We start from the raw sequence: 27,511 nt of genomic DNA on the forward strand, positions 1-27,511 counted from the left end.
GACAATGATAATGTGCCACACTGAGAATGTGATAACACTGAGAATGATACTGAGAATGTGGCCAATCTGAGAATGTGTATCACTGAGAAAGTGACACACTGAGAAGCAGACACCGTGAGAGCAGACATCTAAGAATGTGTGACACTGAGAATTGTGACACTCTGAGAATAACGGACAGCTGAGAATGTGACGCAATGAGAATAACAGACACCAGGTTCCATGATGCAGAGGAAATAACACTTTATTGGAACTTTCCAGAAAAAGTACACCTGATAATGTGTTAGACTTAGAACAGACAGTTGAGAATATGACACAATGAGAATAATAGACATCTATAATATGTTCGAGTGAGAATAACAGACATCTGAGCATGTGAGACAATAAGAATAAAAGACACCTGATTCTATGATACACAGAAAATAACACTTTATTGGAAAATTCCTGAAAATAATACACCTGGCAATGTGATACAGTTAGGAGAAGGAAAGCCTGTGATTGTGTTCTATAAAAATAAATGAATGAGTTAAAGAGAACAACTGGAACATGGCAGCATGATACACATATGCAACCAATGGCTTATGAGAGTAGATTTTATTTCAAATTGGCATTTATCCTGTCTATATCTTAAAAATTGGTACTTCAATTTTTAGCTTCTTTGTACAATTGAGCAAATCACTGCTGAAAGGAAAGTAAGCCGTTTAGTTGTTTATTTATGCTTATGTGTCTTGGAAATATATGGGATTAACTGAGGAAAGGAGTGGGGGGAGTTTGAGGATTGTAACCAAAAAGCCTGCCAACATAAAAAAGATAAATTAGGAATGTTCAACAGTTTTTGTTGAAAACTGTTTTTGTTTTGTATCATATAAGTTTTTCTGAGGAATGAAGAAGATCGGGAGCATGTTGAACTGGTGAGTCAGAATTAGGGCTCAGTCGACCGTTTATAATTCAAGTTAACTCTTTAGATTCAGGAAGCCATTTATTGCAGGGACGCTAGTAGCCCTGGGTACCAGGGATTGTATTACCAAGTATCATTCAGTCAGACCTCCACTGCAATGTACCTTTGAGTGGAAAGATAAGGTTTGAGTCTCATCATTATTTCCATATCAGGTGTCGAACAGTAACCATGCCATTATGGTGGCTGATTGGAGGCTCTGATTTATCCACAATAAAGGATGAGGAAAATTAAGGAGTGATGAAGTGCAAGCAGTACTTGCATAGCTTTTACCTCCTTCTCCTATTTGCCCATTAGGCTCTCCAGGTCACAATGGATAGTGCGTGTTGGTGGTGAAGGGGGAATGGAGCTACATACTTTATATATAGTACATCGGATCCATGCACACATGTAAATACACACAAAAATATGCATGTACAAACTCACCCACACACACTTACCCATAAACAGACACAGTAGCCTGTATTTTCACTGAGTCATGGAGACTCCACGCCTTATTCAAAATGGCGACAGGGCCCTGAGTCTAAATATTCCACCCCCATTTTCGACAGATCCTATTTTTGCCAAGAGGGGAGAGGGGGTGGGGTGTGATTCACACATGGGGGGAGCACGAACCCAGCCGGGCTATTTGAATGAACTCTAAATTCAAACAGACCCGATTGTCACTGGAGTAAGGCCCATTTCCCAGTGCATGACGTATGGTTTTTAGGAGTAGCCATGAATGCTCATAAAATGTCTGTGGAACTGTCAAGTTATTTAAATTCAAGGTCCACGGTTTGCTCCTAGCACCGGGTCACTGTCCGTGTGGCGTTTGCGTGGGTTTTGCCCCTACAACCCAAAGATGTGCAGGGTAGGTGGATTGGCCAAGGTAAATTGCCCCTTAATTGTAAAAAAATGAATTGGGTACTCTAAATTTATTTTTTTTAAGTTATTTAAATTCCCTGCCTGATAAATTTTGAGGAAAAAACACAGCCTGCTGTGTATCTGAGTTGATAGTTGATAAGCATCAATGCTTGCAGTTTCAATTGATGTTCGCTGACATAAGCCTAAAGGTTATCATTATTGTGCTATTGCTGTTTGACTGTTTTTATAACCCATCATTTTCATAGTGGGGTGGGGAGGTTGTAACTTCAGTTTGATTGACAGCTCGAAGGGATATTAAGTGTTTCACAGCCTTTGCTGTGGGGCTGTTAATAGAAATGTTTTGTTTTCATGATGGATTAAGTACTTGAAGGATTTAAATGTATTGAGTGGACTTTTATCAATGAAGAGTGTCTTTTTAAATAGTGGAATCTGTAATTGGTATTTAGAACGTTATTTAATTTAATTTCAGAATCATTGCTGAGGCCTGCCATGTTGGGTACTGGGCGAGTTGGCATGGAGGGTGTAAGAGAAATGAGTGGTGGGTGGGGACATGAGTTAGTAAGAGTTGGCACTAAGTTGGCATGGAGCTATAAGGGGTCATAGGGTTGAGTGAGGGGTCATGTGCTGGCATGAGTCGGCATAGAGGCTATAAGGGTCTGTGACGATTAGTTGAGGCATTGGTTGGCATGGATGGTCAGTGGGGCCATTGGGCTTGCTGGAGGGAATTGGTTAGCATGACAGGTATGTGGAGAGCTGAGAGGTGGGTGGCTGCGAGCATGAGTTGGCATGGGTGGAGCATGGGGAATGGGTGGGTGGTGGGGTGATGAGTGAGGGCCAGCGTGCTTAATATTAAATAAAAATAAAATTGAATGAAGTCCTAGAGCAACATGGCGGGGCTTTTAACCTGTCTGACTTGACACTGGGCAGCTCCTATGGCTACTTCCGAGCTGTTTCCGGGAGCCTGACTCCAACACAAAGCCAGTGCCCTGAAACAAAGATCCCGCTATTTGGAGCAGCTACTCCCAAGTTGGGTTCAGTGATTTCAGAATTTCCCTGAATCTGTGCAGCTGCCTCAGGAGTGAAAATCTGGGCCATCATATTCACACACACAAACGCACACTTGACAGAAATTCAACATACCTCCACCATTTCGGTAACACAGGTAAGGGAATCTCCAGACATTTCCAAGACCTACAGCATATCCAACACTAGTCAGGATGAACTCTATCTGATTAGACCAGTTCCCACGCTTCAAGTTTTCATCTTTCTTCACCATCTCACCTGGGATAGCACCATTCTGCAAAAATGAAAAAAGACCATATGTAACCATCAGTGATCTGGAGGTAAGCCCAATCATAATTTCTGGCATGTTGCCACTAAAATATGAAATTAGTTCAATCGTAACATGCTTATTTTCCTCTTTCCATCTCTCCATAGGCAGCCGTCCTACAGGCCTCCATGCCCAGCTGTGATGGGCAACAGACTAATTCTGTTGCTGTTACTCACTCAGGATGCAGTCTTGTTATGACTTTTTTTGATTCTCTTCAATTCCTCGTGAGAAATGTCTCAATGTTATCTAGCACCATCTGCAGTTAAGAATTATTTTTGCACACTTCTTAGAAGCCTGTTGCACAAGAGCATTGTTTGGAGTCAAGCGACGAGTTACATAAATTACAGTGGCATCAGAATTAATAAATGGAATTTTCCAGGGCTTCAATAGATAATGGGACTGCATGGTGTGATCATATGTCATTTAGATCAGAAAGCACCCACTTCCGATCTGGATGTGTGTTTGGTGTGTATGAGGGGAAGATCATACGGTCAATGGGTAACAAAAAAAAATCTCAAAAGTGTGCCATATTATTTCTTCTCTAACTTCTCGCACAACTGAGTCAGCCAATTTCAGTTTGGTCTTCAGGTGGACCAAAGATGGTCCGCAATTATCTCCAGTGCCTCTGAACATTTAAGGATTGAAATGTCACAATTGTTTTCCCCCCGTTGCTATCTAGTGGCCCCTGCTGGAAAATGTATTATGTTACGCCCTCCCCAGTTGAATAGCCCAATGATAGTCTGTCTAAATTCCCATCTGAATATAAGCAACGACTAAGGTGTTAGGGATTCCAACGCTGGTGAAACTAATGTCCCATTGTGGTGCAGTGCCTTTGAGTGAGAAAATAAACCTCAAGAACAGCTAACTAATAAACAAAGCTGAAGGCAGCTGCTACAGTAGCAGAATTTGTGTCTCTGTAAACTCCACGAAGCAGGATTAATAAAAGACAATCTTTGTTATGTTAAGAGAAACAATGTAGCCCTTTGTTAGAATGTCAGCATCAACAAATCAGGGTTTTTATTTTCATTGGCGTGCGTGGAATTTGAATCCAGACAAAAGGAGTTACATGTGAGATTTTGCACTGCGAGATACAGTTAGCTTGTTACAAACAGTTCCACCACGCCAGTACAGAGTATCCAGCATTGTGCACACGGCCATTGTTCTCAGTCGCCGGCTTTTCAGGAGCAAATGGAACCAATCCAGTACATTTATTGCTGATTTTGGTGGACTGTATTCTTTCTCCTCTGACAACATGGAACCATCCCCCCTCCGCAATAAGATTGGAGAGTAAATGGTCTTTCTCGAACTCACCTATATTCTTGGGATTGCATGGATTATTGAAGTACTAAGCCATGCAGATCAGAAGGTCCCAACTCCAATCTGCATCTCGATGTCTGATTTCAGTGCCCAGCTCTGTATATGTAAAATATCAGTCTGCTCCTGAATGCCGCTATAATCACCCTCTACTGGAAATTCTATTTATGTCGATAGAGGATGAAAACATGAACTGGCTGAGCTGCAATATGTTTCTTGGTCTAGTTGTTCACCAATGTGCACTCTCTGGCTTCATGCACGAAAACTGGCCAATGCCTACCAGCCCACTTCCCTTCAGGTGAAGAAAGGAAGGTACACTGAGGCGTGATGTGGAACTTAGAGTAATAATTAGATGCCAGTGGGATTCACGAAGGCTGAACTGAACCGGGGAGTCGATCTCCATTTCAGATCGGCAGTCGTAAAAGAATCAGCATCAATGTGAAATATCAAGGGCAGGATTCTCCGATCGCCGAAATCTTGTTAGGTGATCGGCCGGAGAATCCATTTTTACGCTGAAATTGGGGGGCCCGCTGTTTTTATGATGCTCTACTCCCTCAAAAACGGCGTACTCAAGGACTACGTCGCATGCTGTTGGGACGACCTCAGGTTGTCACCTGAGGCCCACCCCTGATGCTCCGCCCCCTGTGTCCAGCGCTGCCACAGTTGTGTGGGGGGGGGGGGGGAAAGAGAGAGCCGTTGGCAGGGGGGACTTCGGTGGGGGCTGGTCCGGGGTAGCAAGGGGTTACTGTGGAACAGTTTTTGTCAGGCTGGGTCCGCGCGCAGCCGGCGCCATGTTGTACGGCACGGCCGCCGCAGGGCGCAAGCGCGGCCACGGACCAGGCCATTCTGCATCCGTATTGGCAGGTAAAGCCAGGCGTGGCGCGGCTGCTAGCCCTCCACCGGTCTCGTAAGACCAGACGGTTCCTGCTGACATAGCCCCATTTCCCATGGAGTTTGACTCTGAACTCACATTGACTTTTATCTACATATATTGTGAATCATCGATTATGAGATACAATGAATTGGATATAACCAACGCTGTGCTTCCAGATGATGGCACGGAAGAGCAGCCCTTAGATGTGAAATAGAAGGGCACAGTTAGATCCTTGAGGGACACCGGAGATAATGGTGTGAGAGCAGGAAGGGAAGCCATTGTAGGTGGTTCTCAGGCTACAATTAGCTAGGTAAAGACTGAACCAGGTGAGTGTAGTCTTACCCAGCAGGACAACAGTGGAGAGGGCATTGGAGAAGGATGGCATGGCTGGCTGTACCAAAGTTTGGAGACAGGTCATGAAGAGCTGGTTTACCTTTGCCCCAGTTACAGTGGATATCACTTTGACATTGACAAGGGCCATTCGGTAAAGTGGCAGGGACAGAAACTGATCGGAGGGATTCAAACTTAGAGGTCTGGGAAAGTGACAAAATGATTAAGGACTTTGAAGAGGAAAGGGAGGTTGGAGACAGGCCACTGGTTTGCAGGGACAGTAAAGTCACGTGTTTTTTGAAGAGGGGGTGATGACGGCAGATTTACAGGATATAAGGACTGTATTTGAAGCGAGAGCCATTAACAATATCAGCTAACATCGAGACAGGAAGGGAAATTGGGTGATTGGGAATGGGATCAAGGGAGCAGGATGTGGATCTCATGGACAAGATGAGCTCCTGCAGAAATGTGTTTGTAAAGATAGAAGAACTGAATAAATGTGAGTTCTAAGCTATGGCAGGGAGGGGAACACTGGCTCAGTGCGATAGTAGGTGACTGATTTCAGTGAGGATGCCCATGTGAAGTGGCAATTTCTAGCACACTGCACCACACTGAGGTTGAGGGATAGGGGAATTGCTCCCTGAACATCCTGGGTAGTTTATGGTCTCTGGTTGAAAGCCCTTCTCCTTCATTCTCCTGTTGCTTCCAGCAATTTGTCCTGTTTTTTGTTAGCTCTGTTCATTCTCTCTACCGTGCTGTGGTCTAAGGCAGAGCATGCTACTGAACCTTGTCCAGCAGCACTGCTTTGTGTAGAACATTTGAAGTCAGCAATCCTTCAGCGATCTGAAACAACTAGAAAACACCACTTTGACAACTGAAGCAAAGAGTGGTGGAAATCTATTGGCAACTAGCCTAAAAGTACTTGATGATCCCTTTAAATAGCACTGATAGGAGAATCTTTGTTGGTGCTGAATATGTGTTCAGCTGTGCATGGTTAAGAGAGGCAGGAGCAGTGGTTAGCACTGCAACCTCACGGCACGGAGGTCCCAGGTTCAATCCCGGCTCTGGGATTCTGTCCGTGTGGAGTTTGCACATTCTCCCCGTGTTTGTGTGGGTTTCGCCCCCACAGCCCAAAGATGTGCAGGGTACGTAGATTGGCCACGCAAAATTGCCCCTTAATTCGAAAAAATGAACTGGGTACTCTAAATTTATTTTTAAAAAGAGGAGCGTGGAGCATCACGTAAGCATCACATGCTGACTGACATCACAATCTGCCTACACTGTACACTTCTGGGAGCCAGTCCCTGTGCATGCGGTTGCCCTCTCTAAAATGGCATACAGCACTGACTGCTAGAACCAAAGGTGTGGCATGCTGCAGACAAAATGGCATCCATTGCATTGAAAAAACCAAGCACCAACGAGACAAATTTCATGGCCAGTGAGTTTATTCAATTAACTGATACCCACAGACTGGGAGTGTACTGAGTGATGAACGGCCTCCACATTAAGGAAGTTTTTTGAATGAGTAGATGAGGCCCACAGACTGTGAGGTTCCTGATTCATCCCTCGAGGCACTTTGATTGATTTCAATGCTACTTGGTTAGGAAATTGAAAGATGGACAGGATTCCACCTCCTCTCTTGTCCTGTGACCTGAGTTAGGTGAAGGCAACAGCAGGTTCAGTTATGGTCCCTTTCCCCGGCCCCTGCCCCACTGCTGCCTACCTCCAAACAGTCATAGGATCAGATGCAAACCCACCCTATCCTCCACAGTCTCTCTGATAGAAAGGCCTACACTACTCACTCACCTGGCTCAACCATGAGGATTGAACAATTCATTGAGGCAAGGAAGAGTGACTAACATGCATGAAATCATTACCAGCAAGCACTCAATGTTTCTAGAATATTAGAAAGTTGGTTGAGAATACTGTTGTGAAAAAGGATGCAAAATCATATAAATATTATAATGAAATATATCTCATCTGCAACGCAGGGATGGGTATAAAATAATTTTTGTCATTAAGGGATGTTATATAAAATATACAGTGAATAGTGTGTATCAAGAGACCATTAATATCATCCGATCCTCATAACGTTACTGCTCTGATTACAGTATGGACTGAAAGTGCAGAATTAATCCAACATGCAACTTTAATCCCAGCCGACTGTGTCTTCCAGTCGGTGCCAATATACTTCGCTGCTCTTGCCCATGACAAAGCGGGATTAGTTGATATTTCTACTTCAATGTAACTATCCATATATGCCAAGCCAGTATATAGAGGCTGAGTCTTTAATGAACTTCGGGCAGCACAGTGGTTAGCACAGTTGTTTCACAGCTACAGGGTCCCAGGTTCGATTCCCGGCTTGGGTCACTGTCTGTGTGGAGTCTGCACGTTCGCCCAGTGTCCTCTAGGTGCTCCGGTTTCCTCCCACAGTCCAAAGATGTGAAAGTTAGGTGGATTGGCCATGCTAAATTGCCCTGAATGTCCAAAAAAGGTTGAGTGGCGTTACTGGGTGATTGGGATAGTGTGGAGGGTACTCTTTCCAAGGGACCGATGCAGACTTAATGGGCTGAATGGCCTCCTTCTGCACTGTTAATTCTATGATAAAGAATTTTAGCTATCTGCACATTATTTACATGTGCATGCGTACAAAAGGATTCTGTAAGATTAAACAATAAAGCATTCCAGAACTAATGTTCGAAAAGGCAAATCTAACTCACTGATTATGGACTGGCAGCAGATATGACAACATTCATTACCAGTGTTTAAATTGAGTATCTTCTCTGTTGCAAATCACCTTTGCAAGATTATTACTAGTCGGTTAGAGGATTCAATAAATTTACAATGCAATTAAAATGGAAGGAATACAGCCTAATGTAAAGCTGAGGCATAATTTTCAGAGGGACAATTGCAATATGAGTTCCCAGACATTTACAGCACTAGCCCAAACTTGACAGGAAAGAAAATTGAATGCCTGTAAATCCTCTCTTTCTAAGCAATTGTCTCCAGAATTTGTTGCACATCCAAAAAAAGCGAACACACTGTAAGAGGTCAGAAAAAAGTGCATGGACTCAAGGGGAGAGTAAACAGATATTTTAACTGGAACTTAAAATGGAAATTTCCTCATTCTCTTTGGGGCCGAACAACTCAAATGTAATTCAGAGAAAGCAGATTCTTGGAAGGACTTGCATGTGGGTATCAGTCAAAAAGTGCATTAGCGTTTGCTCGCTGTTAATGTGTTGATCTTATCTGATTAAACAGTCAGCTTCATTTATATACCGTGTCGGATTACTGGAGCTTGTGCAACAGTCATATTGTCAGGACATTTTAAGTATATGCTCCACTGCATTCTCACCGTGGACAGATAACCAGTGTACATATACAGGAAGGCAATGGCAGCACCACATTCAGCAGTTTCAAAGATATCATAAAAGCTAGTTTAGGAATTTGTTTTAATCTATGAAGGTATGGAAAGAGAGCTGAGTGATAACAAAGTAAAAATCTAAAAATCTGTTGGGCACCTGAGGTAACGTGAAGGTTTTTTTAATGGGTTCATTTTATAATAATAACCTTTATTGTCACAAGTAGGCTTACATTAACACTCAATGAAGTTACTGTGAAAATCCCCTAGTCGCTACATTCCGGCGCCTGTTCATGTACACTGAGGGAGAATTCAGATTGTCCAAATTACCTAATAGCATGTCTTTCGGGACTTGTTGGAGGAAACCGGAGCACCCGAAGGAAACCCACGCAGACATGGGGGAACATGCAGACTCCGCACAGACAGTGACCCAAGACTGGAATCGTACCTGGGACCCTGGTGCTAAGAAGCCAAAGTGCTAGCCACTATGATACTGTGCTGCCCCATATGTGATATATTTGAATTCATGGAAGATGGCTTTTTTATAGCATCGGATTATATTCATTCATAGGGCAGCGCGGTCCCCATTTGTGTTGAATCTTGCAAGACGCCTCGTGCGTCGGGTATCTCACGCGAGGTCTCTCGCGAGATTCAATGGCCATGGCTCGCACCCCCATTTTCTCCTCCTGGGTTCACTAAAAAAAGCTCAAGAAAAAAATTACTGAAAATTATTTCAGCTTCTGACTAGGAATTAGGAATGAACAAGCCATACAGAAACTAAATTGATATCATGGTCAGATGGAACAATGAGTTAGGACACTGTCCTTCTTTAAATTTCTTGGACTATTTAATTTGATTGAAATGGAAGTATCCTTTCTCTTTAATAAAACAGAAAATGTGGGGAAAACTCAGCAGTTCTAGCAACACCGTTGGAGAGCGAAACCGAGTTAACGTTTCGAGTCCAGATGACTCTTCTTGCTTTCACTGTGCCTGATGCAATGGTCTTAAGTGAATGAACTGTGACAGTCCCAATCCAATTCCTCGTAGGCATGGGGCATCAACATGAAACTACCCATGTTCAGGAATTTCCCTCCATGTGCTGAATGGCATGGTGGCACAGCGGTTAGCAGTGCTGCCTCACAGCATCATGGACCTGGGTTAATTCCGGCGTTGGGTGACTGTGTGGAGTTTCACATTCTCCCCATGTCTGTGTGGGTTTCCTCCTATAGCCTAAAGATGTGCAGATTAGGTGGCGTTACAGAGCGGAGTGTCCTTGTTCATGATTCTCTTAAGGTTAATGTGCAGGTTCAGTTGGCAGTTAGGAAGGCAAATGCAATGTTAGCTTTCATGTCAAAAGGGCTAGAATACAAGACCAGGGATGTACTTTTGAGGCTATACAAGGCTCTGGTCAGACCTCATTTAAAGTGTTGTGAGCAGTTTTGGGCTCCGTATCTAAGGAAGGATGTGCTGGCCTTGGAAAGGGTCCAGACGAGGTTCACAACAATGATCCCTGGAAGGAAGAGCTTGTCGTATGAGGAACGGTTGAGAACTCTGGGTCTGTACTCATTGGAGTTCAGAAGGATGGGGGGAGATCTTATTAAAACTTGCAGGATACTGCGAGGCCTGGATAGAGTGGATATGGAGAGGATGTTTCCACTTGTAGGAAAAATTAGAAGCAGCGGACACAATCTCAGGCTAAAGGGATGATCCTTTAAAACAGAGATGAGGAGGAATTTTTTCAGCCAGTGGGTGGTGAATCTGTGGAACTCTTTGCCGCAGAAGGCTGTGGAGGCCAAAACACTGAGAGTCTTTAAGATAGAGATAAATATGTTCTTGATTAATAAGGGAATTAAGGGTTATGGGGAGAAGGCAGGGGAATGGGAATGAGAAAAATATCTGCCATTACAGTGGCAGAAAGGACGTTTGATGAGGACTCATCTACTGAGGTAGTATGAGCTGAGGTTAGAAACAGGAAAGGAGAGGTCACCCTGTTAGGGGTTTTCTATAGGCCTCCGAAAAGTTCCAGAGATGTAGAGGAAAGGATTGCAAAGATGATTCTGGATAGGAGCGAAAGCAACAGGGTAGTTGTTATGGGGGACTTTTAACTTTCCAAATATTGACTGGAAACGCTATAGTTGGAGTACTTTAGAAGGATCCGTTTCTGTCCAATGTGTGCAGGAGGGTTTCCTGACACCGTATGTAGATAGGGCAACGAGAGCGAGAGGCAAGGCCATATTGGATTTGGTACTGGGTAATGAACCAGGACAGGGTGTTTGATTTGGAGGTAGGTGAGCATTTTGGTGATATTGACCACAATTCGATTATGTTTACTTTAGTGATGGAAAGGGATAGGTATATACCGCAGGGCAAGAGTTATATCTGGGGGAAAGGCAATTATGATGCGATGAGGCAAGACTTAGGATGCATCGGATGGAGAGGAAAACTGCAGGGGATGGACACAATGGAAATGTGGAGCTTGTTCAAGGAACAGCTACTGCGCGTCCTTGATAAGTATGTAACTGTCAGGCAGGGAGGAAGTGGTCGAGCGAGGGAACCGTGGCTTACTAAAGCAGTCGAAACACATGTCAAGAGGAAGAAGGAGGCTTATGTAAAGATGAGACATGAAGGTTCAGTTAGGGCGCTCGAGTGTTACAAGTTAGCTAGGAAGAACCGAAAGAGAGAGCTAAGAAGAGCCAGGAGGGGACATGAGAAGTCTTTGGCAGGTAGGATCAAGGATAACCCTAAAGCTTTCTATAGATATGTCAGGAATAAAAGAATGACTATAGTAAGAGTAGGGCCAGTCAAGGACAGTAGTGGGAAGTTGTGTGTGGAGTCCGAGGAGATAGGAGAGGTGCTAAATGAATATTTTTCGTCAGTATTCACACAGGTAAAAGACAACGTTGTCGAGGAGAATATTGAAATTCAGGCTACTAGACTAGAAGGGCTTGAGGTTCATAAGGAGGAGGTGTTAGCAATTCTGGAAAGTGTGAAAATCGTTAAGTCCCCTGGGCCAGATGGGATTTATCCTAGGATTCTCTGGGAAGCTAGGGAGGAGATTGCTGAGCCTTTGGCTTTGATCTTTAAGTCATCTTTGTCTTCAGGAATAGTGCCAGATGACTGGAGTATAGCAAATGTTGTCCCCTTGTTCAAGAAGGGGAGTAGAGACAACCCCGGTAACTACAGACCAGTGAGCCTTACTTCTGTTGTGGGCAAAGTCTTGGAAAGGTTTATAAGAGATAGGATGTATAATCGTCTGGAAAGGAATCATTTGATTAGAGGTAGTCAACACGGTTTTGTGAAGGGTAGGTCGTGCCTCACAAACCTTATTGAGTTCTTTGAAAGGTGACCAAACAGGTGAATGAGGGTAAAGCAGTTGATGTGGTGTATATGGATTTCAGTAAAGCGTTTGATAAGGTTCCCCACGGTAGGCTACTGCAGAAAATACGGAGGCATGGGATTCAGGGTGATTTAGCAGTTTGGATCAGAAATTGGCTAGCTGGAAGAAGACAAAGGGTGGTGGTTGATGGGAAATGTTCAGACTGGAGTCCAGTTACTAGTGGTGTACCACAAGGATCTGTTTTGGGCCCACTGCTGTTTGTCATTTTTATAAATGACCTGGAGTAGAGCATAGAAGGATGGATGAGTAAATTTTCAGATGACACTAAAGTCGGTGGAGTTGTGGACATTGCGGAAGGATGTTACAAGTAACAGAGGGACATAGATAAGCTGCAGCGCTGGGCTGAGAGGTGGCAAATGGAGTTTAATGCAGAAAAGTGTGAGGTGATTCATTTTGGAAGGAATAACAAGAAGACAGAGTACTGGGCTAATGGTAAGATTCTTGGTAGTGTGGATGAGCAGAGAAATCTCGGTGTCCATGTACATAGATCCCTGAAAGTTGCCACCCAGGTTGAGAGGGTTGTTAAGAAGGTGTATGGTGTGTTAGCTTTTATTGGTAGAGGGATTGAGTTTCGGAGCCATGAGGTCATGTTGCAGTTGTACAAAACTCTGGTGCGGCCGCATTTGGAGTATTGCGTGCAATTCTGGTCGCCGCATTATCGGAAGGATGTGGAAGCATTGGAAAGGGTGCACAGGAGATTTACCAGAATGTTGCCTGGTATGGAGGAAAGATCTTATGAGGGAAGGCTGAGGGACTTGAGGCTATTTTCGTTAGAGAGAAGAAGGTTAAGAGGTGACTTAATTGAGCCATACAAGATGATCAAAGGATTAGATTGGGTGGACAGTGAGAGCCTTTTTCCTCGGATGGTGATGTCTAGCACGAGGGGACATAGCTTTAAATTGAGGGGAGATAGATATAGGACAGATGTCAGAGGTAGGTTCTTTACTCAGAGAGTAGTAAGGGCGTGGAATGCCCTGCCTGCAACAGTAGCGGACTCGCCAACACTAAGGGCATACAAATGGTGATTGGATAGACATATGGACGATAAGGGAATAGTGTAAATGGGCTTTAGAGTGGTGTCACAGGTCGAGGACTGAAGGGCCTGTACTGCGCTGTAATGTTCTATGTTCAATGATTGAATGGCGGAGCCATTTCCATGTCTGATCGAGCATTTCTGGTAGGCCGGGGTATGGTGCTCTTTAGGAGGAAGTCATGCAGACTTATGAGCCGAATGGCCACCTTCTGCACTTTAGGGATTCTATGATTCTATGGACAAGTCTTTCATGTGTAAGCCTGGTGCTGCTCTACTGAAAGGAATACACGCACTCAAATGTGTTTCTGTGACAAATTCCTGTCACTTTTTTCCCTTTGTACCTCAAAACCCTTTAATTTCTCAGCTCTACAATCGGAAACAGTGCATTAATTAGGATGCTTTAATAAAGAGAGCTCCACCTTGTATCTAATCCATTGCTAATCTGAAATCGTCTGAGACTAGGGCAAGACGCAACATGTCGGTAAGTATTAATTTACCCAGCACTGACATCCCTCTTCTTGACTAATACAAACATTCATCAACAAAATTAGCATAAAATAAAAATGGAATAAGCACTGACACACAATCTAATAACTAAAGTTTTGGAAGGGTCAACGAAAGGAGTCCACACCGAGTTGTTAAGAAAAACAAACTTATTTTATTTTCACGTTAACTATTATGTACAACTTCAGTAGTTCCCTACTGGATCTTCTCTAGTCGGTGGCTGACTGGCACATGAACTTGTTAAGGATCCACCGCCCGCTTATCAGGGGAGCTCATATTCTGCAAGCTCCACAGGGTAGTGTTTCATCCCTACCCTGTGAGACTCGTGCGGGTTATGAATCGTATTGTGGAAATTTCCAGCAAATTATACAATTTGACCCTATTAGGCGAGCCAACCTTTCGTCGTTCTTCTAATCGTGACTCTAATCTCGTTATTTAATATATCTTTCTAACAGCTACGCTTAGTGCAGTTTTGAGCCCTGAAGCTGTGTATTCTAATTGTCATAAAGTTTGTTGAAACAAACTTTTATTTTATTGTTGTTGAATTCTGTGAGAATTACATGGCCACAACCATCGCACTCAGGTCACCTACAGTGATGTCATCGGACCCACGTTGTGCTGGTGGAAGGGGAGGCAATAGCACTCCAGGCAGTGGGAAGAAAACGCAGCATTCCGTAGACTTCTCCACAATAAATGTGGACCACTTGGCATACATGAGGGCTTTATTTTGTGAATCGGCCATTGAAGTTTGTCATGTTTACAACAGGGTCAGGCTTCTATACATGTTTACAACAGGGTCCAGTTCTCTTTTAAGAGAAAAAAAAATACAGCACAGTTGTAACACATGGTCCATTGACTTCATTGAGGAAAAGCATCCTGTTTGACAGCTTCTGCACAAATGCGCGCCAGGCACCTGGATGCATTTAGTCAACATTACAAGCCAGCTGGATATCTTTTAAATTAAAGCCATGAAGATTTACAATTGAGAGATACAGCTACTTTAAGCAATTTACTTCTCAGCAGCAAATTAAGAATGTCAATTAAAGTTGTGGGTCCTGACGATCTATAATGTAGTGTGTTAAAAGTCCTATATCTCCATACACTTACTTTATTCCATTTAAAGTTACTGTGCTCATCTTTCTAATGCAAACTGCCAATGCCAACTTGTCACTCTACATGTAGTTCCACCCACAGGAATAGAGGAACACAGCATCACCACTGGCAGGAAAGTGCGATTGCAAACGGACAAGTGAGCAGCTTCCATTTTAAATCTGGGCCTAACAATTTACAATAGAGATTTATGAGTCAGGACAGAATGCTGGTCTTTGAAGTGAGGATTGTACTGAGGCTGCAAATTATCCATGGCTTTTAATTCCACTTCATCAGAGGACGACACTTATCCTCGACTTCTTGTGTTAAATTTTAACCAATCGACTACCTCACCTGGGAATATTTGACACTGATAGCATATGCTTAGAACAGGAAGTGTTCCATCTCTCAAGTGTTAACATCCTTTTCATCTATGAAGAGCACGAAAGTTACGATTTAAATAAAAACACTTCGACGGAGCTCTGATGAAAAGTCATCCAGACTCGAAACGTTAGCTTTGTTCGCTCTCCACAGATGTTGGGCGAAATTCTCCGCCCCTCGACGGCGGAAACACGAATTGCGATCGGGTGGAGAATCGGGTGTCCGGCCAAAATCGAGGTTTATGCCAGGCGCAGAATCAAAGGCCATGCGCCGGTCCCTCGCTGGTGGCCATAACGAGGTTTGTGACCCCCCCGCCTGCTGGCAGCGGCATGTAAAACCGGCATTTGCATGCATTTAACTGTGATTAGCTGGTTTGACACAGTGGGCGTGTGGTAAACCACGGCATTGCACTGTATGGCATTGTGTTGTGTTGTACATGCCTAGACTTGTCCAGGCTGGCTCCTCCTGTGGTTCCTCCCCTCGCGGTTATGTATAAAGGTGGCAAGTCTCCGCCTCCGACCCAGTTCGGGTCCAGAGGCAGGAGGCTTGCTGTTTAGTGTATTAAAGCCTCAGTTATGTTCATCACTCGTCGTGTGTTTATTGATGGCAGATCAATTTAATACACTCAAGCCCGATCGCTTGGAGCTGGACCCACAGGCCGCCGCACCACAGAAACATTTGAGCACTGGCTAGGCGGCTTCGAAGCGTACCTCGCATCCTTCACTGAAGACTTCACAGACCTGTAGAAGAAGCAGATCTTCCACGCACGGGTGAGCCCAAGAGTCTTTCTCCTGATCCCCTCGTAAGCGGAGGCAATAACGTTGCTGAAGGGACAATATGTGAAATCCGTTAACGAGGTGTATGCTAAGCACCTCCTCGCAACGAGACACCAATGCCCTGGGGAATCACTTGCAGAATGCCTGCGTGCCTTGCGTATACTTTACCAGAACTGTGATTGCCGAGCGATATCGGCTACCCAGCACGCGGAACTGCTGATCAGGGATGCTTATGTCGCGGCCATGAACTCAAACTGTATCCGCCAGCGATTACTAGAAGGGAAGACACTCGGCCTCCCAGAGACAGTACAACTCTCCAACTCGCTGGAGGTGGCCTCCCAGAACATGGGGGCCTACACCTCCGACCGCGCGGCACCCTCGTGGGTGCAGCCATCAACCGACCCGTGTATGACGCAAGCCTGTGCCGCGCAACGGCCTGCCAACGCCGGATTCCCGAGGTGCTACTTTTGCGGCCAGAGTATCATCCCAGACAACGCTGCCCTGCACGGAACGGCAGTTGCAACGGCTGTGGGAAGAAGGGCCACTTTGCAAAAGCCCGCCAGGCCCGATCTCCCCCTAAAACTTCTAGGCCCAGCAGCGCTGCCTGCTGTCTGTCGGGGCCGCCCCCAGCTGCCGCGCCACCTGCCATGTGCGACACGTGGGGGCCGCCATCTTTAACGCATCCTCCAACAGCCACGCGTGACCCATGGGGTCTCCCATCACCGATGCCACCCACCACGCGCGACTCATGGGGGCCGCCATCTTGGGACCACTCCGCAGCCTCCCAGGAGCCCAACTCACCCGACCGTACCCTGGCCGCCGCTACTTCCGACCGGCCTACCAACCGCCTTCCGAAGCCCGCCTCCATCACGCTCGACCAGTCCCGGCCGCACCACCTCGCGAAGTCTACGATGACCGTCCGGATCAACGGGCACGAGATGGCCTGCCTTTTCGAGTCCGGGAGCACAGACAGCTTCATGCACCCAGATACAGAAAGGCGCTGCTCCCTCCCAATCCTACCCGCGACCCAGAAAATCTCCCTGGCTTCCGGATCCCATGCAGTAGAAATCCGGGGGTACTGTGTCGCGACCCTTACTGTCCAAGGCGTAGAGTACGCTAACTTCAAACTCTACGTCCTTCCCCATCTCTGCGCTGCCCTATTAGTGGGGCTCGACTTCCAGTGCCACCTCCAGAGCCTTACTTTAAAGTTCGGCGGACCTCTGCCCCCCTCACCGTCTGTAGCCTCGTGATCCTTAAGGTCATCCCACCCTCCCTCTTCACAAATCTCACCCCGGACTGTAAGCCCGTCGCTACCAGAAGCAGATGCTACAGTGCCCAGGACAGGGCCTTTATCAGGTCGGAGGTCCAGCGACTCCTGCGAGAGGGGATCATTGAGGCTAGTAACAGCCCCTGGAGAGCCCAAATGGTGGTCGTCAAGACTGGGGAGAAGCACCGGATGGTCATCGATTACAGCCAGACCTTGACGTCCGCATACCACCAGCTCGCTATCCGCCCGGAGGACCGCCAATACACTGCCTTCGAGGCAGATGGCCGCTTCAACCACTTCCTCAGGGTCCCCTTCGGCGTCAGCAATGGGGCCTCGGTCTTCCAAAGAGAAATGGACCGAATGGTTGACCATTATGGGCTGCGGGCCACATTCCCGTACCTAGACAACGTCACCATCTGCGGCCATGACCAGCAGGACCATGACGAGAACCTCCGGCACTTCCTCCACACCGCTAAACTCCTGAACCTAACCTATAATGGAGAAAAATGCGTCTTCCGCACAACCCACCTAGCCATCCTCCGCTACGTCGTGGAACACGGAGTCCTAGTGCCCGATCCTGACAACATGCGCCCCCTCCTGGAACTCCCCCTCCCCCACTGCCCCAAGACCCTGAAGAAATGCATGGGGTTCTTCTCGTACTACGCCCAGTGGGTCCCCAACTATGCGGACAAGGCCCGTCCACTGATCAAATCCACCACTTTTCCCCTGACGGCTGAGGCCCGACTGGCCTTCAATCGCACCAAGGCAGATATTTCCAAAGCCGCGATGCACGCTGTGGACGAGTCCATCCCATTCCAGGTGGAGAGCGATGCGTCGGACTTTGCTCTGGCCGGTACATTCAACCAGGCGGGCAGGCCCGTGGCTTTCTTCTCCCATACCCTCCATGCCTCCGAAATTCGACACTCCTCCGTCGAAAAGGAAGCCCAAGCCATCGTAGAAGCTGTGAGACATTGGCGGCATTACCTGGCCGGCAGGCTATTCACTCGCCTCACTGACCAATGGTCGGTTGCCTTCATGTTCAATAACACACAGCGGGGCAAGATTAAGAATGACAAGATTCGGAGGTGGAGGATCGAGCTCTCCACCTACAGCTATGATACCTTGTATCGACCCGGGAAGCTCAATGAGCCCCCAGATGCCCTATCCCGCGGTACATGTGCCAGCGCACAGGTAGACCGACTCCGGGCCCTCCACAATGACCTCTGTCACCCGGGGGTCACCGTTTTTTTCACTTCATCAAGGCTCGCAACCTGCCTTACTCCATCGAGGAGATCAGGACCGTGACCAGGGATTGCCAGGTCTGCGCAGAGTGCAAACCGCACTTCTATCGGCCCAACAGAGCACACCTGGTAAAGGCCTGCCGACTCTTTGAGCGCCTCAGCATCGACTTCAAAGGGCCCCTCCCCTCCACTGACCGTAACGTGTACTTCCTCAACACCATTGATGAGTACTCAAGATTCCCCTTCGCCATCCCGTGCCCTGACATGACCTCTGCCTCCGTCATCAAGGCCCTGCACAGTCTTTTCACCCTGTTCGGGTTCCCCACCTACATCCACAGTGATCGGGGTTCCTCCTTTATGAGCGACGAGTTGCGTCAGCTCCTGCTCAGCAAGGGGGCATCGCCTCAAAGAACAAAGAAACGTACAGCACAGAAACAGGCCCTTCGGCCCTCCAAGCCTGCGCCGACCATGCTGCCCGACTAAACTAAAATCTTCTACACTTCCTGAGTCTGTATCCCTTTATTCCCATCCTATTCATGTATTTGTCAAGATGACCCTTAAATGTCACTATTGTCCCTGCTTCCACCACCTCCTCCGGCAGCGAGTTCCAGGCACCCACTACTCTCTGTGTAAAAAACCTGCCTCGTACATCTCCTCTAAATCTTGCCCCTCGCACCTTAAACCTATGCCCCCTTGTAATTGACCCCTCTACCCTGGGAAAAAGCCTCTGACTATCCACTCTGTCTATGCCCCTCATAATTTTGTAGATCTCTATCAGGTCACCCCTCAATCTCCGTCGTTCCAGTGAGAACAAACCAAGTTTATTCAACTGCTCCTCCTAGCTAATGCTCTCCATACCAGGCAACATCCTGGTAAATCTCTTCTGCACCCTGTCTAAAGCCTCCACATCCTTCTGGTAGTGTGGCGACCAGAATTGAACACTATACTCCAAGTGTGGCCTAACTAAGGTCCTATACAGCTGCAACACGACTTGCCAATTCTTATTCTCAATGCCTCGGCCAATGAAGGAAAGCATGCCGTATGCCTTCTTAACTACCTTCTCCACCTGCGTTGCCCCTTTCAGTGACCTGTGGACCTGTACACATAGATCTCTCTGACTTTCAATACTCTTGAGGGTTCTACCATTCACCTGCCTCCAGCAGGATGACCAGCTATAACCCCCGGGGAAACGGACAGGTGGGGAGGGAGAACGCGACGGCTTGGAAGGCTGTCCTTCTGGCCCTACGGTCTAGAAGTCACCCAGTCTCCCGTTGGCAGGAGGTCCTCTCCGACGCACTCCACTCCATCCGGTCGCTCCTGTGTACAGCCACCAACAATGCTCCTCACGAACGTATGTTTGCCTTCCCTAGGATATCCACCTCCGGGGTCTCGCTCCCATCCTGGCTGGCAGCCCAAGGGCCCGTCCTTCTCCGGAAGCATGCGAGGAGCCATAAAACCGACCCACTCATCGAGAAAGTCCTGCCCCTCCATGCAAACCCACAATATGCCTAAGTGGTACACCAGGACGGGTAGCAGGACACAGTCTCCCTTCGGGATTTGGCACCTGCAGGTTCCCCAGCGACCAACACCACCACCCCAGATCCTACACCATCTTCCCTCACCCCTGCCCACCTACCTCACAAACTAGCACCCGCAGGCCCACCGGCGACAATCATCACCACCTCCGCCCATACACCGCGCCCCCCCCCCCTTCACCGAGTCAACATCTGGGTGAAGAAGAAGACAACACGCTCACGGACGCGCAGGTCTCGACACCGGTGCCCACACCACAGCCGGGACTGAGGTGATCACGGCGGAAGGTCAAGGCCTCCGACAGACTTGACCTTTAAGACCACTTCACCCCCGCCGGACTCTTTTTTTAAACAGGGGGTGAATGTGGTAAACCACGATATTGCATTGTATGGCATTGTGTTGTGTTGTACATGCCTGGGCTTGTCCAGGCTGGCTCTGCCTGTGGCCCCTCCCCTCGGGCTTATGTATAAAAGGTGGCAAGTCTCCGCCTCCGACCCAGTTCGGGTCAAGAGGCAGGAGACTTGCTGTTTAGTGTATTAAAGCCTCAGTTATGTTCATCACTCGTCGTGTGTTTATTGATGGCATATCAGGGCGGGATTTTCTCAGCCCAGGGCTGGGCCGGAGAATCGCGCCACACCGGCGGTTGGGGGTTCTAGGCGGCCGGCCCGCCGATTCTCGGCCCGGGATGGGGCGAGCAGCCGTCGTAAAAAATCCGAGTCTGGCCGGCGCCGTCCACACCTGCTCTCAGCCGGCGGGAACTCGGCATGGAAAGGTCAGAGGGTGGCCTGTGGGGTGTCCGACCCCGGGGTGACCCTCCCATGTGGCCTGGCCAGCGATCGGGGCCCACCAATCGGCGGGCCGGCCCCCCTGGCTGGGGGACTCCTTTCTTCCGTGCCGGCCCCTGTAGTCCTGCGCCATGTTGCGTCGGGGCCGGCGCGATGAAGGAAGCCACTGCACATGTGCACGTTGGCGTCGGCGCCACTGTGCAAGCGCGGATCTGTGGTGCCCAGTTGACGCCGGGATCAGGAGCTGGAGCGACGTGAACCGCTCCAGTGCCGTGCTGTCCCCCTGTAGGGGCCAGAATTGCTGATCCCGAGGCCATGTTGATGCCGTCGAGAAACACAACGGCGTCAACACTTAGCCTCAGGATCACAGAATCCCGCCCAGTGTGCTCTGCGCTTCCGTGATGCTCTGCTCCTCTCAGGCGGAAGTTTCGCGGGCGTTAATTACACAAGTAATTGACAAACATGCACTGGCCGCCCTGACAGCCGAGGGGGAGTGGGCTTAAAAACTGTTGAAACTGTCAGGTTTGTTGGGAGATGGTTTCCCCTGCCGGGGACGGTAGCAGGTAGTGACTCCATTGCTGCAGTCTGTCTTTTAAACACACCCCTTTGGTGCTACTTACAGGCTCCTGGCTGCTAACAATGCTGAGTGCTGCCTGTGTCCTTTAAATGCTCAGACAGCCTCTGGCCGTATCGGAGTCCACCCAGGCCACACATTTGGACAGCCTCATATCCCAGCTGTATCATCAGGGGCCAAGCTCAATCATGACTCCACCAGGTATTGGCACACCTCAGAAGCATTGTCCCACTGCAGAGGAAGCAGAGCACACCCCAACTGGAGGACACATGCACCATCGCCTCCCTGCTTCTCTGCCCCTCATAGGACAGAAGACCCACCAGTGACCCCCACCCCCCCGGATCATCAGCTGTCTCCGCCTGATGAGGCTGGCAGCGTTGACTGCCTCTGTCACCACCTCCCAGATAGTGTTCAGGGGGGCAGGCTTGGTTTGCACCCCACGCTGGGGAAGTGGGTGTCCCTCTGCTCCTCATGGCATGGAGCTCTGTGTTCACCTTGGACTCCCAATCTCGGGGGACAGGTCTTCTGTGAATCACCTTGGTGGCTGCAGTGAGTGTGTGGTAAATGCAGCGCTTAAAAAGACCTCCAGCTGCCAGGGTCTTTGGTGTCAACTCCAGCCCGGAATTCTCGCCAGCAGAGTGCTGGCCCATTTGCGTGTCCTGAATTGCTCTGGAAATAGCGCCCTCAACAGAGTTGATCCCGAGGCAGCATGCATGGAGTTCTATGACAGCAGAACTTGTGCCGCACCTGGACCGATTCAGCTCCCGTTGAGGTGCTAGCGTCTTCGCCACGGAGAACACGATCGATTCCACTGGAAAACTGTGTCGGATTCGTCGGGGTCAGTATTGACACTCGAGAGGCTGATATCAGCACTTCACTCCCCACACGCACTGTTCCCAGCCAACAAGATGGCAATGGCTGCGCTGCAGCACGCCCATCAGGATGATGGGTTGGCTGGGACTGAGGGTACCTAGGAGTGGTGGCCTGGAGGGGGCACCCATATGACCCATGGCACTAGGTTCACAGTGGGCAGCCAGCGGCTTGCGCAGCCGCATGGCTGTCTAGCAGGCTGTGGCAATGATCTTCTGTGCCCATCCATCCCGACCCCACAGCCCAGCTCCTGGCTGCCACCCGTTACGCCCCCAGGTCCTGGCAGTACCCACCATGGTACGTAACCCCTTTCTCTTCCTCATCAGCCACGGCGCCTGTTTCACGATTTTTGAAAGCACAGGTGAACTTTGCAGTCGGGAATTCCCCTGGTGGAAGCGGAGGATCACGGAGGCCCTAAAGAATACCGGGTCAGGCCCGTTGATGATATGCCAACGGCGTTTACTATACGTGCGGAGTGGAACACATTGACGCCTCTATTGAGGTACTGAAGAATTGCAATTAGGTGTGAAGCTGGCGGCGCCCATGATTTTGGCGTCAAAACGGATTGTCCGGAAAATCGCGTTTTGCGATTCCGGCGGCGTCCAATGGAGAATTCCGCCAATAGTCTCTCAAATGGAGAATCCTGCCAGCTGTTAGACCTGCAGAGATTTTCCAGCATTCACACTGATCATTTCAAAGGGGCACATATTTTTATGGTATTTCTATCACAAACGTGAGCTGGGGCATCTGTGCAGCCTCATTACCCGTGGCCCTAGCCTGTGAGTCTGGGCTTCAAAAAAAACGCTGTTGAGTATATTCAGTATTTATTCAAAAGCAGACAGCAGAATCACGGTGGATTGTATGGCAGAGACTTCACTCAGCAAGGTTAACCTAAGGACAAACTGTTCTCAAACCGTAACATACTCAGTGCTTCAGTGTTTCTCCTTTTTTACTGTTTCCCATTAAAAATGCTGCAGGGTAAACAGATGCACTGCAACCACTTATCAAAATCACGCTTGATTGCAGTGGATGTACTGACTCGAAGCTGGCATGCTAACATGGCACATGGTGCACTGAGGAACCAGGGATTAAACACAACTTACTGACCTCGACAGATAAGCACTGCAGATATTTTATGTAGGTAGGCATTTAAAAGGGAAGTAATATTCTCGCAGCCATTCTCTCCTTGCAGCACGACAGGTGTAATCCTATTCTGGAAACTCAAGATATTATGCATTTCAGCCTGGCCACAACGTGAAATTCAGAAAGGAGCATCTAAAAATGACTACTGGAAATTACTTTGTGTGGTATGATTGTAAATAAAATTCATGAATCCACTATTTTATCAGATGATAGAATATCTAAAATAACTGAACTAAACCTCCATTAAAATAGCAGACCGAGGCTTTTATGTGGCAACGTTTTACAGGATCACTTTGAGCCTTAACTATTGATGGTGCAAAGGCCTCTTTTACAATGAAACAATTCCACAATGAGGCTAACGTAGAGAACAACCACGTGAAATGGATTCCCAAGGTTGCTTGGTGACCACGAGTATCCTATGGCTCACAGAAAGGACATAGCTGCGCATAACAGTAGTTATTTTATACAGTAATTCATCATTTTCTTTCTTTTGGTGCTTTACATTCTTTCTGCCAATTGATCGAAATGTTTTGCATTTCATCTCCAGCTCCGGTGGGGTCGGTTTAGTTCACTTGGTTAGACAGCTGGGGCGAAATTCTCCCGAAACGGCGCGATGTCCGCCGACTGGCGCCCAAAACGGCGCCAATCAGATGGGCATCGCGCCGCCCCAAAGGTGCGGAATGCTCCTGATAGAGGTCTACAAAACTGTGAGACATAGACGGCGTGGATAGTCAGAGGCTTTTTCCAAGGGTGGAAGTCTCAATTACAAGAGGACTCAGGTTTAAGGTGAGAGGAGGAAAGCTTAAGGGAGATTTGCGGGGTAAGTGTTTCATGTAGAGAGTGGTGGGTGCCTGGAACACGCTGCGCTGCCAGAGGATGTGGTGGAAGCAGGCATATTAGCAACATTTAAGAGGCATCTGAATGGGTACATGAATTGGGAGAAAATAGAGGAAACAGACCGGGTAAGGGCAGAAGGCTTTTTAAAAATTAGAGAATCATGATCGGCACAGACTTGGGAGGGCCGAAGTGTTGTACTTTTCTTTGTTCTTTGATAACATGTGTTTCCCGACTGAATTCCTACTTGATTATTCTTTCCGAAGAATGGGAAGATCTACGGGGAGATACTAGGCCAGTCAGACATTACGCTCTCCAATTAATATTGTTGGCTCTCCTAAGTCCACCTAAGAGGGCAGATGTGATCTCAATTCAATGTCCTGTCTATCGGAAGCTTTCTAGCATTTTTTGATCAGTCCATGCATGTCTATATGAAGGCAAAATTCTATGAATCTTGGACTAGGACAGGTAGGAGATTTTTTTTTTAAAGAAGCACAGCTAGGCAGGAACAGAGCTTGAGAATTAAGTTTTATATATGTCAAATGGTTCTCAGCTTTGTTGGTCAGCTAAGACTAGATGCAAATAACAGAAATCCATTTCTGTCTGCCTGAAACCTGCCTATAACTGCAGCTCTTTCAGGCTACACAGAAGCTAAAAAAGTTGGCTCCTATATCTAAGTTGCCTCACATGTGAAGTCTGTAGTTTGGAGTACATTCTGCTGGACATACTGTATTAATGATTGATCGGGCAGAATTTTCCTCTTCCTGGAAAGTAGATATGAAGGTAGGAGGAAATTTAGAATTGAGATTGTGAGTCAGTGGTCTGACGCATTCCCGCCTCCTGAGCAATCTTGCTGGAGGCAGCTCATCGCCTGCCTGCCTGGCAGCAGTGGGTAGCAAATTTGAATAAGTACCCATTTGTGGGGTGGTTAAGAACACTGCCAGGACTAAAGCCAAACCCCAGTTGGTTCCTGGTGGTGGCTAGCTAGTGGCCAGCCAGGAGAGCCTGTGAGGCTTTCCCCTCTCACCAGAGCAGCATTGATCTGCCGGCCACAGCTGCAGTTTGAGACCATCCTGTGCAGGGCTTTCCTGGAAACTGTGACCAGCTTTACTGAACCATATACCCCTTCAGGGGTGCCTGGAGATGGAGGTGCCCTCACAGTCCCCCTCCTGCAGTAGCAGCACCCATCAATGTTGATGGGCTCCATCTCAGGCCCAGTATGGGTACAGAAACTCACCAACCTTCCAGCTAGCCTTAACTTGCCATGGACAATAAGGTGGCTTCCCAGGCAGACATGCTGACAGCAAGTTGGGGAATTATTTTTCAGGGTATATCATGTGTCGTACATCACAGAACCTGATGGAGCTGCGATGTAGCTTAACTCCCAGAGAATCATCAACTCTTCCACCCTTTCACCTGCATGAGTCTGCCAAAAGATAGACCCGCCAAAACTAAAAGAACTTGCGTGTTAATAGCAGTAATGAACATATCCACTGGCTGTGATTTAGCCTGCTGGTCTTGACAAAATAGAAGATTAAAATAGATGCATGAGAAGTTATTATAATACAAATGAGCCTATGGCTGCTTATAATTTATAACTTCATTCCCCAATAAATAATAAGATCTTCACGAGAGCAAGCAAGATATCATTGAGGCTAACATGAAATATGTATCTTTGGACTAGTAACTATAGCTGTTATTTTTTGGAGAAACAAGTTTTTTTTTGTGTGACTCTCTTTGTGAACCCGGTTTTCTACATTCCAATTTGGTTACAAAGTATGTCATTATGGTCTTGAGAAATCTCACTGTGAAAGTCAGCCCATAGCAATCCCACAATATGGGGGGCCATTGACCTTTACTATACCACCGAACATTTGATTGTCTTATACTGGTATAACATTAGCATTTGTTTAATAGTGCTGCTAATAGTTATAATTTTCTTGACGTCTATGATTCACGTAGCAAAAAATAAACCCTTTTTTGTTCCATGGTAATTATAGAAATATACTATGATGATGACTTCAACTCGACCAAGAGACTTCTATGATTTCAGTGAGCAGATGCATTTTCCCCTACTTTAGATAAAACTGGAACCACTCTCACTTACATTCTGTTAACTAACATAGCCATGGCCTTTCACTGCAGTAGATTGGACCTTTTCATTTTGTAGTTTCTGACATTCCAGTTGAAAGCCAGAAAATAACATATGTGCTGTGGGACAGCCAATGCTGCACGCACAATGAATATATCATGCCATTTTATTGCTGGAGAGCTTTTCTTCGGGAAGGCTATTTTTCAAAACAGAAGAATTTCTCGCTAGGTGTGTAAAGTCGTTAATGTTTTACCTTCCAACAGCTTCCTTGATGGGAGAAAGACACTCGGGGCAAAATTGAACAACCAATGAAAACGGGAGCGCGATTCTCCGAGCGTCAGACCCGAACTCCGGCGTGACGACGCTCCGGTCCCCGGAGAATTGCCGCAAATCACACGCGGTGTACGCGGCGCGGGTCAAGGGCCATTCACAGAGGCCCCCGCGGCGATTCTCCAAGTGTAACTGGCCGGGTTCCCGACGGCATGGGTCTGTCATGGACCCACCCCACTCAGTCTGCGGCTACCCTGGTGGGGGGCAGGTGGATCCTTCAGGGGGGGGGGCCCTAACAGACGGCCATTACATTATCGATCGGGGCCACCGATCCGCGGGCACATGCCATCTCGGGGGGTGCCCTATCTTTTTGGTGCCGGTCTACGGAGTGGGTCCGCCATGTCACGCGGGACGGCGGACGCAGGCTGCCGCCACGCGCGGACCCCCGACTGAAAGTGCAGGACCCCGTATCGGCAGGCACAGCTGCGTGGAGTACTCCGGGGCCCTACTAGCTCCCTCCAGGTAGGAGAATCACTCTGGACTTTCTTCAGGAAAGTCCAGAGTGATTTGTCCATGTTTTGATGCTGGAGTGGGGACATAGCCCCATTATTAGAGAATCCCGCCCAGGGTGTGGGGATCGCGATGCTCCACAAACTAGCTCCCCTTTCTCCTGATGCATGATTTTATACCATTAGTG

At 47.7% G+C, this 27,511-nt stretch overlaps 1 protein-coding gene across 6 annotated transcripts in view; it reads right to left on the bottom strand.

Annotated features, from left to right (window-relative positions):
- The window catches only part of slc6a9 (solute carrier family 6 member 9), a 305,594-nt gene that overhangs the window by 70,431 nt on the left and 207,652 nt on the right, over positions 1 to 27,511 (bottom strand). For all 6 annotated transcript variants that reach the window (XM_072510757.1, XM_072510758.1, XM_072510761.1 and 3 more), the window contains one exon: positions 2,957 to 3,113. In XM_072510757.1, the coding sequence (XP_072366858.1) occupies positions 2,957 to 3,113 (157 nt within the window). The remainder of the gene's footprint in view (positions 1 to 2,956; positions 3,114 to 27,511) is intronic.

This window comes from Scyliorhinus torazame, chromosome 7, assembly GCF_047496885.1.
Source record: "Scyliorhinus torazame isolate Kashiwa2021f chromosome 7, sScyTor2.1, whole genome shotgun sequence".
Classification (NCBI taxonomy): domain Eukaryota; kingdom Metazoa; phylum Chordata; class Chondrichthyes; order Carcharhiniformes; family Scyliorhinidae; genus Scyliorhinus; species Scyliorhinus torazame.